Source organism: Phoxinus phoxinus (assembly GCF_949152265.1).
Source record: "Phoxinus phoxinus genome assembly, chromosome: 7".
NCBI classification, from domain to species: domain Eukaryota; kingdom Metazoa; phylum Chordata; class Actinopteri; order Cypriniformes; family Leuciscidae; genus Phoxinus; species Phoxinus phoxinus.
The window spans coordinates 12,232,705-12,251,225 of record NC_136882.1 but is presented as its reverse complement, the minus strand read 5'-3'; the positions used below and the strand labels follow the sequence as shown (position 1 = coordinate 12,251,225).

The 18,521-nt window shown below is 37.3% G+C and overlaps 2 protein-coding genes across 4 annotated transcripts in view; one reads left to right on the top strand and one right to left on the bottom strand.

The window, feature by feature from the left end:
• The window catches only part of dnajc15 (DnaJ (Hsp40) homolog, subfamily C, member 15), a 30,502-nt gene extending 28,847 nt beyond the window's left edge, over positions 1 to 1,655 (bottom strand). For 2 of the 3 annotated variants that reach the window (XM_079619574.1, XM_079619575.1), the window contains exon 1: positions 343 to 794. The gene's annotated coding sequence lies outside the window, so the exon portion shown is untranslated. Of the gene's footprint in view, positions 1 to 342 lie in introns of all 3 variants that reach the window. The other variant, XM_079619573.1, reaches the window with a different exon arrangement.
• On the top strand, positions 24 to 17,745 carry epsti1 (epithelial stromal interaction 1). Its single transcript, XM_079619572.1, has 11 exons — positions 24 to 376; positions 2,310 to 2,368; positions 3,338 to 3,421; positions 3,514 to 3,587; positions 3,678 to 3,761; positions 5,256 to 5,329; positions 6,641 to 6,728; positions 10,082 to 10,165; positions 10,597 to 10,670; positions 12,423 to 12,598; positions 16,384 to 17,745. Exons 1-11 carry the CDS (start codon positions 219 to 221, stop codon positions 16,512 to 16,514), a joined length of 1,086 nt encoding a protein of 361 aa, XP_079475698.1. The 5' UTR covers positions 24 to 218; the 3' UTR covers positions 16,515 to 17,745.
• Positions 17,746 to 18,521: the final 776 nt, after the last annotated feature.

The window sequence follows — 18,521 nt, the reverse complement described above, 5'->3', positions numbered from 1 at the left end:
TTTTATATGTGCATTAAACTTCCAAACCATAATGTAAACCCTTAGTATTATATTTATTTATCATGCGTTTAAAAAGGTTGCATGTATTATGTTGCATATGGATAATGGTATAGATCCCACACAGAAAGAGGCATGCCAATCCTGTCACAACCAGCTCTGCCATACCAGTGATCAGCTGCTGCGGTTTATCAACAGGCACGCGACAGAATAAAGCTATCATGAATAATTCACATCTAAATCGTAATAACGCAAGAAGCGGGGGATATAGAGGAAATACAATAAATCAAAGGAACAATATGCCGGACAGCGAACAACCGAGTGAACATGAAAGTGAGAACTCACCTGGAACGCAAAACCCTCAGAATCAGCCAACACAGTGAGTAACGTTACAGCTAAAGCAATTAGGCCTATTAGTCAAGTGAAATGTCACGAATGTTTACGTTTGTAACATTAAAAAATGGGGGGGAAATAGTAGCCTACATAAAAATAATCATTTTACATTTAAAACACATTTACATTTTAAACGTTTTATAAACAGTCAAATGTATCTTTATTTCGATATTTATTTCGGCATTCTGGGGATTAAATCGTACATTTATTTGCATAGCTTCATCTGTTTGCCAACAACTAGCCTACTTAAGTTTCACTTTCGTTTCTGCCCAACAATCATGAGAATCGAAACTTCCAGAACGCAGACACGAATATTTACATGGCAGCTGATAGGCTACTTACTCTTAGAAAAAGGTTCAACGGGGTATAAAGTAGAACCCTAGGGTTCTTTACTCAATATTAAGGAACCCTTTTGCAAAAAAAGGTTATAGGCCTGGCTAAACACATAAAATTATTGCATAATAGGCTACACTTTTTATTTCAATGTTTTCTAGTGATAAAATATGTTTACGAGCTGTTTAACTTATACAATTTTATTAAAATAAGAAATTAATTAAAACAAAATGTATTCATTAAAACTCCCTAAAATTATGATGGAACCCCTAGGTTCTATATGCACCTGACGGAACCCTTTAAGGTTCTAAATAGAAATGTTCTTCTAAGAGTTTGAAATACTTGTTGTCCCCGCCTAAGGGATGTTTGTCTTTGATACTTACTTGCACACGAACACGTTTTCCAGTGTATTATCTCTCTCCTTAAAATTGTTAAACAGGAATAGTATAACACTAAAACATTCAAATCTAAACATTGTAAACCTAAAAACATTGTAAAATAGGCCTATAGTGAAACAACACCTACTGTATTAAAATAACCTTAAAAAACACAACAACCCTCTGGTACACAGTACCGGTTTCCAAAATGCATGTAGGCCCACATGTTTTTGAATAAATGTCTTTATTTAATGTCTCAACTAAACTTGATCCTGTCATCTCGACCATCATTATAACACCTGTTTCTAGCCATTATAAATGTACACATATTGTATATGAAGCACATTTAAAATGGTTTCTTAAGCTCTACAAATGTTTCCCTTCATTTAAACAATGAGCATATTGTTAAGCAAATGCATACTGACATGGCATCACAAGACAAAAAGATAATAAACAAACATCATCAACTGCTACTTTGTAAATAAAATCGATCAAACACTGAAACCATAATTAATACAATAAATAGTTTTGGTTAGTTAAAAACCCTATATGTGATCTCTTTCAGAAATGTCACATTTTTGCCTTTTTAATTTATTTATTTGATGACTGTTGGTTAATGCTAGGTTACCGAAGTTTTTTTTTAACAATAATTATATTTTGGCAGGAATATAGTTACCATGGTGAATTTTTGTAAGGGGGATTCTCATTATTTGTGTCCTTATTGATTTGTTTATTTAGTTGTAACCAATGTAAAATACTGATCTGTTACCTGAACTGAACTACTCTTGCTATTTCTATTTGTGCTGTGATCATGTTCTTGATTACTGATTTACCTAACGATGATCATAATTCTAATCTTTTCATACCACATGATTCATTGTTTTATATGTCATCATGCAGCACATTTGGGGTCATTTGGGATGTCAGGGAGCGATGAAGTGATACAAATGTGTTTTTAATTGGATTTTGACTGCTGCATTGTTTGGGGTGGTGGGAGTATTGTGTCACGATCAAATATGACGGGGATAGAGGGGGAGTTCCCCGGAGTTGTTTGTGAAAAATTCTGACCTTACGTAAGAAAAGATGACTTGTGCCCCCACCTTGGTTTTGAGACATTGCTGGCACATGAGACAAGCTGATAAGTTCACAACACAGATGGAGACAGAGTCCGAAACTGAAATCAACCTATGCATGCCATTGCCCACACAGTGCTGAGGGATACACCAAGATACCACCAAACGAATCAAGATGGAGCAAACTGCAGAGGAGTAAGTCATGACACGACTGTTGTTGTATTTTTCCATCTTCATGTGATCCAGATGTTTCTCTAATTGTTACCATCAGGTGCAATTTCAGCATGTTTGTTTGTGACTGCAAGGGAAGACACATTTCTTTTGTTGTTGTTAATGTAGTTAAATATTATCTTAAGCCTGGAATACACTACACAACTATTAAAATCTGAACAGATTTTAAGACACTTTATGGGTGCGTTCACGGCATGTAGCAATTACCCTAATTACGAGATTCCAACTTGTCCTACTTGTTAAAACTTTTAAACTGGGAATTTTCTGGGAGCTCCGATGCAGATTCATTTAGGCATTGATAATGTTGATATAGAAATGCAAAAATTCCCAGTTTAAAACAAATAACCATTTACATGTTTAGGACGTTTGCAATGTAAGAATGTACAGGGAAACTTCACATATAAAACACTGACTTGTTAGGTAATGTTTTCTCAATAAAATCAGATGGTTTCTTATTAAATCAATAGGATGTGTGGGAATACCAATATGGCGGCAAGGTGGCTTTACTTATTATTATAAGGTCATGAGTAGAACAGCGCTGAGTAGAACATTGAAAATCATAGTAATTACAACATGGCGTGATCATGCTTCACCACACCTGCCTGTGATCCTGAAGATCTTGAATAGCTGGTTCGGGTGTGTTTTATTTGGGTTGGAGCTGATCTCCATGCAGAAACATGTGCCTCATTGAGAGCATACCAAATTCACAAAATCTGCAGACTGGCTCTGACTTCGGACTGAAAATTGGAGCAAACATATGGGCAAAATCCATGTAGTGGTGTATTCCAGCTTTTAGTTTGTTAACCAAAAAAGTGTGTGTAACATAAATATTAGCATGCACCATGCAAACTTCCAGTTGCCAGCCCTGAGTGTCTGTTGCACCATCCCATTTGTGTTTAGAATTGAAAAGCATTTCTATTTCTCTCTCTGCAGCGGCACAGAAAGAAGAGGAGGATCTGAGGAGATGGCGGGAGGAGAATCGCCCTGGTCCTATTCAGCTGCCTCCAGAGAGACTGGGTAATGTGAAGATGAAATATGTGGATGTCCTGATCTAAAACACAAAAGAGCAAAGGAAAATAACTTCTAAAGCTGCATATATTCTCTCACAGGTGGCGCAGTATCATTGGCAGAAGCTAGACAGAGACAGCAGGTGGAAGCACGCCAGTCAAAGCTGAGAAAAAAGGTTTAGGAGTACCTGTTTAAAATGTCTGATTCATTTCCTTAATACTTGTGGTGTTTTGCATATTTACAGTACATTTGCATATTTCTGCAGCTGAGACAAGAGGACATGGATAGATCAAATAGACAGGCAGAGGAGGAGGAGATTGAGAAGATGAAGGCCATACAGCGAGAGAAGGTAACTCAAGAAACTTGAAAATTTAAGAAAATTGTTTACATCTGACTTTTTACAGCATTTCTGTAGGCCATTATGTTACATGCATCTGCAAAACTTCATCTGGTCGTCTGGGTTATGTTTGGATTCAGTGCTTTTTTTATGATGCCTTTGTAATTCAGACTTTATAACTCCAGATGTCACTGCAGGCAACACACAAGTTATCATATTCTCTGCAATTAAAGGAGATATTAGTCTTCAGCCTTCAGTGCTGCTGCTGCATGAGTTTTGCGTGATTGACGAGTCTAATTATTCCAGCAGCCACAGACACCAGAGTTCATTTTGCTAAAACATGCGCCATCACTGCTTGGCTGTTCTCGTAGTGTAATAATGGTTTACTTTAGGGATCTCGGGATTGTAGATAAGCTTGTAATACTGGAAATGAAAAACAGCTAGAGAAAAAAAAAAGTTTTTAATTAGATTAGATTTAACTTTATTGCCGTTGTGGAGAGTACAAATACAGAGCCAATGAAATGCAGTAAGCATCTAACAGGAAGTGCAATCTACAAAGTGTCAAAAGAATGACAACGCTTTGAAAATATGTGGTTCAAAAACTTATTCAAACCTGAAAATGGAAAGTTTTAGGAATGTGAAAAATTAACATTCTGCTAATGTTGAAACATAATATGAATAAAATAAAAATAAAAAATAAAATATATATATTAAAATATAAATGTGTGCACTATTTTAAAGTCAGTAGTCAAACAATTTAATCCAATATTTCAAGAACTTGTCAGAAGATCAGATTTTGGATTTTGTGATGAAAAATGTTGCATTAAATTATAAAAATGCAGAATAAAAGCATTTTCATAATTTTCACAAACTGTCAATGCTTTAGCATTCTCTTGCAAATGTATTGCGTTCCCCCAAGAAACACTGCATTCTCTCGCAAAAAGCATTCACATAATAGGGCAAATATTTTTCTTCCATCTCTTTTTTTTTGTTGTTGTTGCTGCTATGTCCCTTTAAGGCTCCGTACAGACGGATCACACACTGTATTATTTAAATCATATTATAGTGCAAGTGCAAATTATTGATGGCAATTGTCCAAATGATAATGGGGTATGAATGCTAAATTATTAATTTACACTGCAAAAAAGACATGGTGTTTAAATGGCTGTAGGATAAAAAACAAATACTGTCCCTGCTACTAAAAATGTTTGCATGCTGCTTGCATGTATATTATATATATATAGGTTGGTATGATCTGATAGTTTTGCCCTAAACTCACACCATTGGATGAGCCAATCTTGTTACTGTATGTCCAGGTCCAGCTGATCAGGATGCTCAAACAAACCTAGTAATGTTTTGACATGTTAAAGAGAGCCACAATGTTTACACTTTTTTTGTGGAGTCAACTTGCAAATGGCTTACTTGTAGTTCATTTAGCAAATTAAGCTGAAAATGGATTCTGTAAGTACTTTTACATCAAAACATCTTTAATGGATTGCATTGCAGGCCAAGAAACTAGAGATGAGGACAAAGCAAGAAGAGGAACAGAGACAGGAGCGGTATCAGCACGATAAGGAAATGTACGTTTACATTTCCCCTACAGTACATGCAGATTTAAAGTGTGATTTGTTTTAAACAAGGAAGAATGATGTTAAGCTGCTTTGTTGGCCATGGACAGGTTTACCCAAGTTCAGTAGAAAATATGCCTTTTATTTAGAAATCTTGTCAAGAGATTATTGAAAACAATGCAAGGAATCCTTCAAGTTAGTGAAACGGTGACATGTCACGTGTCCCTTTTGGTAGTGAAACTTTTGCATCATTAACTCTTATGTTGTTGTAAACCCATATAACTCTTCAATGAAAGCATTTTTTTTTTTTTTTGCTAGTCTGGTCGCAATACTAATAGCTATTAGGCCAAACTGGCCACACACAAAAAAAAATCACAATAATGCATAATTACTTTAGTGGTCCATTTGAATTCTGGACTATATTCCAAGTATTCTAAAATTATACAATATCTTTGTTTGAAAACCAACATCAAATTTAAATTGTTATTCACAATTTGTTTTCCTTTTTGGCTTACCTTTTAGATCTCATCCATGCAATTTTAATATGTGCATATTCAAATTTGGTACATTGTGATTGGTTACAAAACGTATCTTGGTCTTGTTAGACCTCAGTGCTGCCTTTGACACAATATGGCATGGGCTGCACAACTGGCTGTGTCTCTCCAGGATGGTACTCGATTGGTTTTGATCTTACTTAACTAATCGTGCACAGTGTGCTAGTCTGGGAAATCATAAATCTAATATCGTGCCAGCTCGACAGGGAGTTCCTCAGGGTTCAGTGATGGGCCCGACTCTATTTAGCAGATATGCTTCCACTTGGGCAAATTAAGTATGGCCTTGGGTATCATTGCTATGCAGATGATACTCAAATTTACATCACCTCTAGCCCTGATGTCGGTATCATGTTAGCTGTTTTTAATGAGTGTCTAGAAGAAATCAAAACTTGGATTCAGCATAATTTGCTGAAACTGAATAGCTTTAAAACTGAGATTTAGTTTAGTACAATGTTGGCTAAATTATTTTTTTATAATTTTTTTTTTTTTTTTAAGCACTAAACATCTAATATTAATTCCCAGCATTTATGCAAATGTGAATGAGATTTGAGAGCATCCAGGAGTCCAAGACAGTCAGTAAATAACAACTTAAATTTTAGGCTTTTCCTCAAATGTATATACAGTTCAGAATTGTGTGCAAAAAAAAAAATTTTTGGAAGAGAGAAAGTTATATGGGTTTGGAACAACATGAGGATGAGTAAGTGACGAGCATTTTCATTTTTTGGATGAACTATCCCTGTAATCACAATTATGTATTTTCCTCCTACAGGAAAACCAATGAGTTTCTTCAAAGAATTGAGAGGTCCAGCAGTACCGTTTCTATGGCATCAAGCAATTCCATACCGGCATCATCCTGGGTAAGACAGAGGCCAAAAATGCACTGTATGCTCCATAGGCCCGAGTTCAAGCCTCTTGTGCATAACTGTGGCACTGAGGTTAGAGACTGAGGCACTGGAATAATTCACACCAATTGATCTGTCTTTGATGCATGTTTTCAATGTAAACAGTCCTCACTCAAGAGCATTCATTGACATGGCACATTGGACTGTAGCAAAGAGAACCCCCCCCCCCCCCCCCCCCCCCCCAAAAAAAAAACTTATTATCTTCTTATTAGCCTCATACCAGAGAAGGCTGCCTGAGTCCATAATAATGCGTTCAGACTTTGCAATGGTGCAAGTGCTGCTTCCGAATGGTGAGGCAAGCAGAGTTCAGGGGACTTCCCAGAGTTCACAGCGAGCACGCCTCACAAAAGGCAGAGATGGGTCTGTGAGAATTAAACAAAAAGAGAGACTGGTGTGGAATAACCTGTATTGTTTGAGTGAAAGTACCTGGAAAGGAGCCAGAGTCTCAGCGAAAAAAAAGTAATCTGACAGGATGCATTAAAGGTGTTAATTACTAACCACAATGACTTCACTTGAATTTTAAGCAGCTTCGTTTTGCATCAATATGCTCTTGTGTTAACCAAACACTGAGATATAGATCATACTTTGCTGTTAGTTTTTTTTAAAACCAACTTTTCCACTTTCTCCGCAGCTCCACCTGTCTAGATCTTTTCTATCACAAATCATGTAAAATACTGCAAATTCACAGCACTAACCTCTGAGACAGTGATTGTGCTATAGTGACAACAGTGACTACACTGTCTACAAAGACAAGTACAGAGGCCTAGAATTTGATGTAATGAAATATATCAAAAGTTAGGCAACAGATCAAATAGAAGAGTTTGCTGCTGGAGTATTTTTGTCGCATTCAGTGGCAATTTGCCCCGAGCCCTGGTTAATTTCTGACCGTGACTGGTGGGGCTGGCCTGACCATACGAGGTTTGAGGGCTGCCTCTTATGTTGTAGAAACCACTAAAACTGGCATCTAACAGCACTGTTAAAAAACGACATCGTCTCGTGTCGAGCAAAGAATGTTTTGTTGTGCGGCTTTCAAAACCCGTCTGAAATTGTTCCCTGTTTGAGATTTTCGAGGACTTCCCTCTGGATGACTAATGGGGAAAATTCCACTAATGGACAGATCGTGCATTAGGACTGCGGGGTCTTGATACACAACTCATGCAAACATCGTTCTGTGCAGAGCTCTCTCGGCATACCGGGAGAGGAGGCCGTTCGATTGTGCTTTCTCTTGCTGTATTGACTTAAGTGGCTGGATGGACTCCAGGCCAAGTAATGAAACGCTCCAACCTAAATGTCGTAGGCCCGCCGATCAAAGTGTTTGTGGAAAGACGGGTTCTTGATGTGGTTTTGTGGCCACCGAGAATTGTTATGCTTTCAGTGATGCTTCCACAAGACAGATTAATCTCCACCATATCCTCTGTTTGTGCAAAAGATCCTTTGTATTGGCTTCCCAGGATGCCAGGCCCAGGTCGTCCCACCTATTCCCCTTACTCTCTGGCCATTCCAAACAGAGCAGCCCCTGCCTGCTGTCCCCAGGCCGTCTGACCAAACACACAAAGGATCTCTTCAACTTCCAGGCTCTCTGCTTGCCCCTCCTTACAGCATCTTTCTGAACAGGGCCATGAGAAACTTAGAGTAACATCACAGCTAACACAATTTCAGAGCCAAGTTTCGTGCTGAAATATGTGATGGGCTCACCCTCGGGGGTAGTACTGTATGGACAATGGCTGGGGTCCTTTATGGTTTTGTCCAGGGATGGGTCACAATGATTGACTTGTAGAGTAGTCTGGTCCTCATTGCAGCTTATTCTGGCTAAGAACCGCCTAACTTTGATAGGAAGAGATCATCTGACTGACATGCACAATGACCAACCACAGTTGTTTTGTTTTTACTTAGGGCCAAGATATCTGAAATACATTATACCACAGTCACAGGCCACTGTGGGAAAACTAAATGACACAGTTCTCATGAACAGAAAATGTATATACAGTACATACACATGTTGTACAGGACATGTATGTGTATATATATATATTTATAGGCAGTACGAACTGACGGCGATATCTATGGACTTTTTTTACTCGGCTAACCTAGCTAGTTATTTTTATTGTTGGCGTTTTATTTGATTTAAATATCTAAATGTTAGTGAGAGAAACAAAACAATAAACTTGTAGATATCAATCTGCATATGCGATGGACATTGCTCTTTGCTTGCTCCTTTGAAGGTACTGTATCTTGGTTAAAAGGACTCAACAAATACAAAACCCCCATCTGAGAATGTGTTTAATGTTTGGCAGCTCAAACTCACAGAGCTTGTGGAGACAGAGTTCATGTAGAGCAGCATTAGCTACAAACCGAGCTGTTCCAAGACACTGAAAAGACCAGATCATGAGCTTCTCGCGTGTAAATAAACACAGTGCCGTGCTTCACTCTGAAACACACAGCGGCCACTTACCGGCCAGCTGGTGAGTATCAGTTTCATATAATATACTCGCCAACATTGATTTCACCTGCATTTGGTGTTTACCGAGTGTTAAGTTTGCGATGCTAAGGATGTTCTACACACACCTGCTGCTGGATGGCACTGTAATCCCGTTCAGTGCTGTTGGCAGCTAAGGTATCGTTGCATGAAATACGTGTATTTTAAATGTTTTTCCCCCCTCATATTTACGTAATTCACATGAGTCATCAGGTTGGAAAATACAGAAATCCATATAAATATGGTAAAATCCCATCCCTGATATAAGTAGTTAAATTACCATTATCTCACAGAACTTCAGAACTTAATAATTCATAAAATACAGTTATGCGTGTTGATAACTAGTTTACATGCCTCAAATTAAACTCGGATATCTTTAACCGTGCACATTTTGTCAAATTAATTCAAGTTCACCATCTTAATTTCAATCCAGTATTCGTAAAAGCGTAAAGACAACCATGTCAGATTGGAACTGTTGTTTTTTCAGTGCTTGCAGTTTTTGTGCAATATGCATAATATGGCGGCATGGCCACTGATCAGACTGAGTGGTCCACATACATTCAGATGGACTTATTTAGCCATTGCATCAAGGTTTTTGAGCATCTTCTGCAATGAGCATTGCATTTTTAAGATAGCGTGTCAAGGTAAAAAGGGTTCCCTTATGTTTTTAAACACAAAAATGCATCCTATGTGAACAGCATCTAAGTAGTAATACGTTCGAAACCAGCCTAATTATTCAGGTCGTTCAGGAAACTCAGCATATAGGCAATTTAAAAAATATGCATCTTTGCACATTCCTAGTTTTTATTGCGTGGCCACTCTTTCTTCACAGGTTAAATGTCATGAGTACAGGGATTCCAGAAGAGAGGAGGAGAACGCAGGCCTGCTTATGATGAAAGAGGAGCAGAGGAAAAAGGTACAGAACAAAGGAAGTAAAACAGATGGTCTGAACATATACAGTACGAACATCACCTCCACTTCTGGTTCACAGGAACACCACAGCTAAATGTCTGGGCTTTGCCAAGAATAAGAACTAACTCTTCCTAGCATATGCTATTGATTACCATGCTCTAGGTTATAGGAGGTAGTCATGGATGAAGTAGTGTAGGTGTTTTCCAGCTGGCTGTATAGTGGTATTTCTGTGGCTTTGAATGCCTCTATGTCGGTCAAACACAAATTTAACTCACTGATATGCATCAAGGACAAAAGGTCTGTCTGACCTATCATGTTGATATTGTTGTTTATTCATGCAGATGCGCAATTAAATTATTACAGCCACAGACATTTACATAAGTAGAGGAGACATTTCAGTTGGAGATGACATTTTCATTACCTTACTATTTCCAGACAGAAATGTTGGAGGAAAAACAAAAACAACAGGAGGAGGACAAGAAGAGACAGACTGAAGCTGACCATCGGCGGTATGGGCGCTTAATCATGACAAACCGCTAAAAAAAACATGACTGTCAGAATTAATAAAGGAGTCTGAGACCACTAGTGAAAATGCTTATATTATCCATTTTTCTAATTTGATGCCATTTTTTCATCCCAAATTATATTGTCAATGTTGCGATTCGAATGAATGAAAGTTGCATTGGAAAAATATGAATGTTTTAGTATTTTAGTTGCTTTAATGACTCCACAATGACTGGATTAACTCTGCAAGTATGTGTAAAACCTGATGATCAGGTTCTCCAGCATGATTTTAGATGATTCAGAGAGCATCTTGCATCCTTAAGTAGCTACTTTTGTTACAACTTGAATACTGCATTGGGGGAAAATATACTTTAAAAGAATGTACTTAAGTGCGAACTGATACAAGCACTTAAAGGTGCAGTAGGTGATCTGGGAAATGCTAACATTAACCTGATAGCTTTGTAAGCATACGATCCCACCATCCCTGCACATAAACGCGCACAGACCAGAAGTGAGACGACCAGAGACAATGTTATTGGATTACATCGTGTGTCATTCACCGGTGAGAAAACTTTACAGTACAGTGAAGGGAGAAACCGAAGCGCTTATTTGCATACAAAACTATGTAATTTTGAAATGACTCGAGTTCAGAAGTTGACAAAGGAAAGAATGCAATGTATTTGAGCTTTAGTCATGCGATTCAGGACATAGCGGCAACCCAGGCAGCAACATAGTGTCGTCCCAGATCCCGCCCACATCTGGTACGCGTTGAATCCACATGTACCTGATGTGACCCGGATCTGGGCCGACACTGTGTTGCTGTCTGGGTCGAATCTCACTGAATTATCTGCACAGGGCAAAGTCCTACTCCTTCCACAGACAATATTTATTTATAAAAATAAATTTAGACCGCTTAACATAGTGATTGCTATCAGGATATGGAGGAGACTTTCAACCAGCATAACAAAACAAAAAATCTGAATAGGATCACCTATTGCACTTAATTTCATGTTAATTGCAATTAAAAGACAACGTATTATAGTTACAGTTAGATGAACAGTGTTTCCTTTTGATCCACTTAAGTAGGACTTAAGTACATCTTTATACTGTATGTAATTTCATGATTACTTCTATTGTCTTTGAAATATGGTTAAAGTATGCTGAATGTACTGACAAGCATTCGTGGTAAACTAAATTATACTTCTATTGAAACTTGTGTGTCATGTAGCCTATTTAAATATATTTTGAATTGCATATTTGTAATGATGTACATTTAAATTAACTTTAAATGTATTATATTGAATAACACGCTACAGTTAAAATCATAACTAAGCCCTTTACATCTGCTTTAGTATATGTCAACACATAAAAATATAAGCTACTGTAAAGCACAACCAAATATGATTAAAACATGATGTAAAACTTAATTTTAAGAAACATTGTCATGAACGTGTTCTCTTTTAAAACAATTAAGTGACATTTATTTCCTTAATTTGATCTTTTCTGCAAGTAAAGATTAGAATATTTGTATGGCACTACAAGTGCACATTCAATACAATTAAGCACATTTATTGTTCACAATGGTAGAAACCTAGAAATAGTGCCATAACAGTTCTTAAATATATTTAAATATATATATATATATATATAATATTGTTTACTTAGATACATTTGTGATTTCAACATTGTCTCTGACATTTAAATCCACTGTACAAATGAAGTAGTATTTCATTGCTCGGATGTTTTGCTCTCTTCAGGGTGAACTTGGCCTTCCTAGACCGTGTGAGTCGTTCAGGTAGGGTGTCTGAACCCGCGACCCAAACCCCTGAGAACAGAAATGTCGGGCTGGATGATGATGACGAACCACAGGATACAGCCTTCTCCCCAGAACCCAACCCATCACAGGTCCACACAGACAGTGCAGAGGAGGATGGTGAGTCTCAAACAAGATTTATATGCATCCGCCATGGCACTGTGTGTGTTTAGGTCTGTTTCATTTCACAGCACTTCTGGAAATGTCTCCATTACGTCGAGCTCTCGAGTCTCAAAGCCTCCACGTGTGTGTGATATTAAACAGATCTCTCACCCCCGGTGCCGGACAGCATAGCATATTGTGTAAATAAAAAAATGTCCCGGTACTCCTGACACGTGATGCTCTTAGATGCCCATGTAGATACAAACTGCCTGCGTTATGAGAGGTTAATGTCAGTAATTGCTAATTCATTATTAGCGGGCTGGATGTGTTTTTTGAGGCCAATTTGAGGCCTACTGTAAAGTAAACTCATCCAGCCCTGGAGAAGCTTGAATCATTTGCATGTCTGACTGACAACAACTGATTAATACCTGCGACTGGTGCGAAAACCTTGGTTAGCTCTCCGAGATCCAGTCTGGCAACATTTTCATTACTTGGAAATTTGCCATGCTGTTTTCAGACTTGCACTGCTTTAGTGTGGGTTAAAGAAATAGTTCATCCAACAATTAAAATCATTTGGTATTTACTCACCCTCATGTCGCTTTTTTATAAAGATATTTTATATATTTTATTTTATATCTATTATATATCTTGTTCTTATTCATTTTTATCTCAGTTTTAGTTCAAGTTATTTTAGTACATTGTTAAGCTAAGTTAAAATGAGAAATGTTGCCTTGGCAAATATTTGATTTTATCACAGTTTAACGTTATCGTGCCGAACATTTATGTTGGAATAAATAAGAGAGTGTTTAAAGGGTTAGTTTGCCCAAAAAATTAAATTCTGTCATTAATTACTCACCCTCATGTCGTTCCAAACCCGTAAGACCTTCATTCATCATCGGAACACAAATGAAGATCCTTTATATTAAATCTGAGAGATTTCTGACCCCTCCATAGACAGGCTGCAACCAAATTTTCATTTGTTTCATAAAAAAAAAAAAAAAAAAAAAAACGCATACAGGTTTGTAACAACATAATATTGAGTTAATAATGGCATAGTTTACATTTCTCCTTTGGTGGATTGATCATTTTAAACTATTGTTTATTCTATTCTGACAAACAGGCATGGAACTTGTATGATTCACACACATTGTTTTAGCCTCCTTAGTGGGATTTGGAAATGACATGTGGTCCGATTGAGCCTGAATCTAGCTCCATATGTGGAGTTCGGCTCCTTTTTTTTTGCCAAGAGGTGTGACTGTAACGGCCAGCTTTCCCATCTGCGCGCAGAGCCTGTGGACTGCTGTGTGATGGCGTAGGACTAATGTGCCATTCACGCTGAAACAGTCTGTAAATCTTCTCAGATGCCTAATGACACATTATGTTTGTGTGTTCAGCATCAGTTACGTCTGAATCACTGCAAGGACCAAAGGTTGTATCCTCAGCTGAGGTTTGGGGTCAGCCAGGTCTTCCAATTCTCAAACTCACACCTCTGTCTCTGATTACCAGAAACATTAGATGTGTTTGACTCCGAACCAAGTCTCAGAATGACCTCTTGTCTGGCTGCGGTTCGGCTTACTCACGGTAGAGATAGGACCTGCCCTGGCTTATGATGCTTCCATGAGTTCAGTTCTCAGGCTGAATGTTGAATTACTAGAAGCGTTCAGTTTAACTACACCTTTGTATCCAGTTCAAACTGTATATTTAGTGCAAAAATATATTCTTTCTCAGTATTTGTCTTATTTTCCTGTACAAATATATAAACGTTCTTAAATCACAATGCATTTACATGAGATCATAAATGACCTAAGACATACAAGATTAGGGCCAGATTTACTAAAATGTAGTTCTGCCGGTGATTTATTGACAATGCGCATATTAAAGAACGAAACAGCCAAATCATATCCGTAATGACCAACGCAATCTACCAAATTAGCATATGGTCTAAAAGACATCCTTTTCAGGCGTTAACACTAGAATGGCCATGGCGGTCATTTTGGCCGTTTTGATTTTTATATCTGCAATGTTTAAAAAAAAAAAAAAAAAATCCTGCTGGTTCCTGACTTTTCCTAAAAGTATTTTCATTTAAAGTGTTTTACATATAAATTATACATGAGGCAAAAAAACTAATGAACATATTTACCTATTTCGGCCATAGACGGTCATATTGACCGCACTGAATTTCGCGGTATTCTTTTGTTACATTTCCCGCGGTTGACCTTTGTCTCTCTCGCTGTCAACAGAAAGGTCAGTAGCGGTCAGAGTGTTTGCATATATGGTAATTTCTACAAACAAAAAGTATATTAGATTAAATGTGTTGATCAGAAATAGGCTAATAATTACCTGACTACGTTATCTATTTACGTAGATATTCTCTATTATATATGAGTTATTAGACTATTTTCTCTGTTGTTATATTAAAATAAAATGTTTCATAATGAAATAAGATACTTTTAGTTGTTATTATCTTGTTCTGAGTTATGTTGAATGGATATGGAAATATAGCCTATCTGTTGTGAATATGCAATAGTTACGGTAGGCTACTAATGATATATTTTTATTTATAAATGTATAATTAAACTTGTTTAAATGTACAGTTTGGTGTTGTTGTTTTTTAAAAGATATACTCCTAGTACAATAAATGCATTAATCTCTCATTTGGGTATTTATCATTAAAGATATAGAGTTTGGAATCTAGCGGTCAAAATGACCGCTTGTGGCAGTTATAGTAGTTATGGAATTCTGGCACTTCTAGTGTTAAATAATGGCGCAAATACCGGTAAATTGACTAGCGCAAACCTTGGTAAATCCCGTTGCGTGATTCATTTAAATACGCTCCTCCCATACATTTTCCGTCTGATATGGAAACTCTTACAAATGCATAAGCAATAAGATCAGCTGCAAAAAAAAAAAAAAACAGTTTCCACGCCAGTTCAGCGGTCGTTTTTTAACGCCACAAGAGTGTTTGCTATTAAATCAGATTTTTTTTCTTCTCAAGTAAATGTATCTTGATTTAAAAATGTTTATATATGCACAACTAACCACTGAATTTAACTGCAAAAAGAATGACTTCTATTTTCCGACAACTCCACCCATAAATAACCAACGAATGGATTACTTACAGTTGACTCTTCATATTAAACTCGGATAAAAAATAAAAATACACACTTCACCTTCAATTATGTTCTTGTATGTCAACTGGTAAAGCAAAGCATTAGCAAGGTCATTTGGTTCGTTAAAACGTATACCTTCAACTGTAAGCATCTGCATTGAACGCCACTTATTCTGTCGGTTTCAATTATTGCCGTGAGCGTTTCTACTATCCTTTCACAGTTTTCCCAATTTAATAGATTTTCTGTTGCATGCCTTTGTGCCCAATGACGGCCTTCCTATCTATCCGGCATTCCTGAGATCTGTGTGTATGGGACATCTGTCTGCCATAGTGCTAGTTGTGTCCATTAGTGTGTGGTTTAGTGTGGGATCAAGATGCCGTTGTTTGCGGAACAGGCTGGCAGAAGCACTGCGGTGGAGACGAGTTCTCCCACCCTGTCTGTCCTGCTCCGTGAACCAGATGAACCAGCAGGGAGGTCAATCCTGCGCTGCGAGAGATGTGTGCCTGTGAGACTCGGGATCTGAAGTCTCTAGGAACAAGTGACCATGTTGCTCATAATGTTTTGACCGCCTCGCACTTGTTCTTGAGCATGGTGTGCATGGAAATGCCAACCTAGAGTGATTCAGCTTTAGTGCTATAAAGATATGAGCTAAACTACTGTACATTTACTGTCTGTTTGTTGTTTTTCTTGTAGATTCTGACCATATGTGGACCCTTCTAAAACTTCAGAGGGAGTTTCCATACTATCAGCGAGAAATGCTGGAAGACATCGTCAAACAGTGTAATGGCAATTACAACCACGCATATGAGCTGCTAAATGTTTAAAAAATATATTTATACACTTTTTGTTGTTATGCTGAATGATAGCTGAAAATTCAGCCGTTATTTACTCCCCCATTTGTGAATGATTTTTGTGTGAACTATCCCTTTAATTATTGAATGCGTTGAGCTTAAACAAAACATAGTGTCCTTTGAACTGAAACAAAAACGTATATTTTAGTTTGTGCAGTTATTTTTGTTCTGACACAAAATGGATTGACACAGCCACAGAGAAAAGAAATCAAAACAATAAATCAAGATTTGAGTCTGCTGTGGGAACGTTTATGGGTCCCACGAGTACAGTTCACAGACTAAATGATGTAAATGATGTGCGTTCACAAAATCCAAAGGCTGATTTATAATGAGGTAAAGGACTAGAGGAATTCTGAACTCATCCACAATAGGGATGGACAGTGAAAAACCAAACCATCATACAGATCATTAGCTTCCTAAATGCTGTATAGGCTCCAGCTAGAACTCTGCGTGAATTTAAAAAGGCTGCCTCTGTTTGTGTGAAATAGTGCGCGACATTCGGGTTCCGGAAGTAAATATCCCATTTATTTTCTAGATATAGGAATCGATTTACTTATAAACCTTTAAAGACAAACCTACTGTGAGCTACAAGGTTGTCAATCAATGGTACAGTATATTCTTTTGTTGAAGCAATCAGTCCACAATATTTCAATGTATTTTTTTTATTATTCCTGGTGAAAAGCTACATTACTATTATTTTGTAGTTATTTGTAAGGGTTGTGGTGATTTCCCTCTTAAAGGCATTAAGTATAAAGTATTTTTTGGGTCCAACTTTCAAATACTTTTTAGCTTTGTAACAAAGCTCGGAATGTTGTTATTTCCATGGCTGGTGGATTTGGTTCATGGTTTTTAACTTTTTAATGAAGACTTTTTTAAAAATCCATATGGGAAAAACAAATGAGAAAAATACTTAACCAAAGCCGCAGAAACATTATTTTCAGCATATTTAATCGTGAAGTAATGGTAAGGAAATTTTATGAAATGGGTGTCCTGCCTAAATTATTATGATTTTAAATGTTATGCAAGATAAATATAATGTGTTTAATTGTTATTAAATTGTGTTTGTGTCGTCGGAACTGATGGTACTCCAACAACATGTAGCGCAGTTGTGCTTCGGGCGAGTTTGAGTCATGATCTCTTCCCCCTCTCTTTCCCACTTTTCTATATTGCTTCTATATTCAATAAAGGCACCAAAACAATTTTTATTTGTGTCATCTTTAATTTTTTATTATTATCAATTTTAATGTTTTAGAATTCATTTATATATTTCACAATTCATTTATGTATTAACAAAAGTTGTGCTATGATCAGAAAGGCAACAGGGTTGATGTTAACAACAACAAAATAATATCTTCTATGTATTTTGTGTACATATTTGCTAACATACAGTAGCAAGAAGTTTAACAGATTCAAAAAGTGTCCACATGAATAAAGTGATGTGACGTGTAGCCAATGGTGACCCATAATCGGAATTAGTGCCCTGACTTTCACCCGTTAAGTGCACACACACACACACACACACACACACACACACACACACACACACACACACACACACACACACACACACACACACACTAGTGAGTATTGAACACACACCAGGAGCAGTGGGCAGCTATTTTTATTTTTATTTTTTTTGAGCGATTGGGAGTTAGGTTGTGGGCAACGAAAGTGGAAGAGAGCTCTGTTCATTAATTCCCCACACCTACATATCCTGCCAGTACTGAGACTCGAACCCACGACCTTCGGTAAACTACAAGTAAACTACACACGGTAAAAGTCAGCTGTATTTTATCACTGAGTTCAGATTCAAATGTGGCCAAGATTTAGCTCAACATCTGCTTTTACATCCCTTGGCAAGGTTTTCTTGATCTTCAAAAGGTATTTTCCCTGCTTACTGAACAAAATAATGCGGTAAATTCTGTGTGATTAGCAATAACGTTGCTACCTTATGTTTTGGTTGAACCACGATCAATCGTG

Excerpts from the sequence above, each read along its gene's own strand:
- epsti1 (XM_079619572.1), top strand. The coding sequence starts at position 219 with ATGAATAATTCACATCTAAATCGTAATAACGCAAGAAGCGGGGGATAT. Across the intron at positions 377-2,309 it reads CCTCAGAATCAGCCAACACA|TGCTGAGGGATACACCAAGA; the intron begins GTGAGTAACGTT and ends TTGCCCACACAG. Across the intron at positions 3,762-5,255 it reads AGGCCATACAGCGAGAGAAG|GCCAAGAAACTAGAGATGAG; the intron begins GTAACTCAAGAA and ends ATTGCATTGCAG.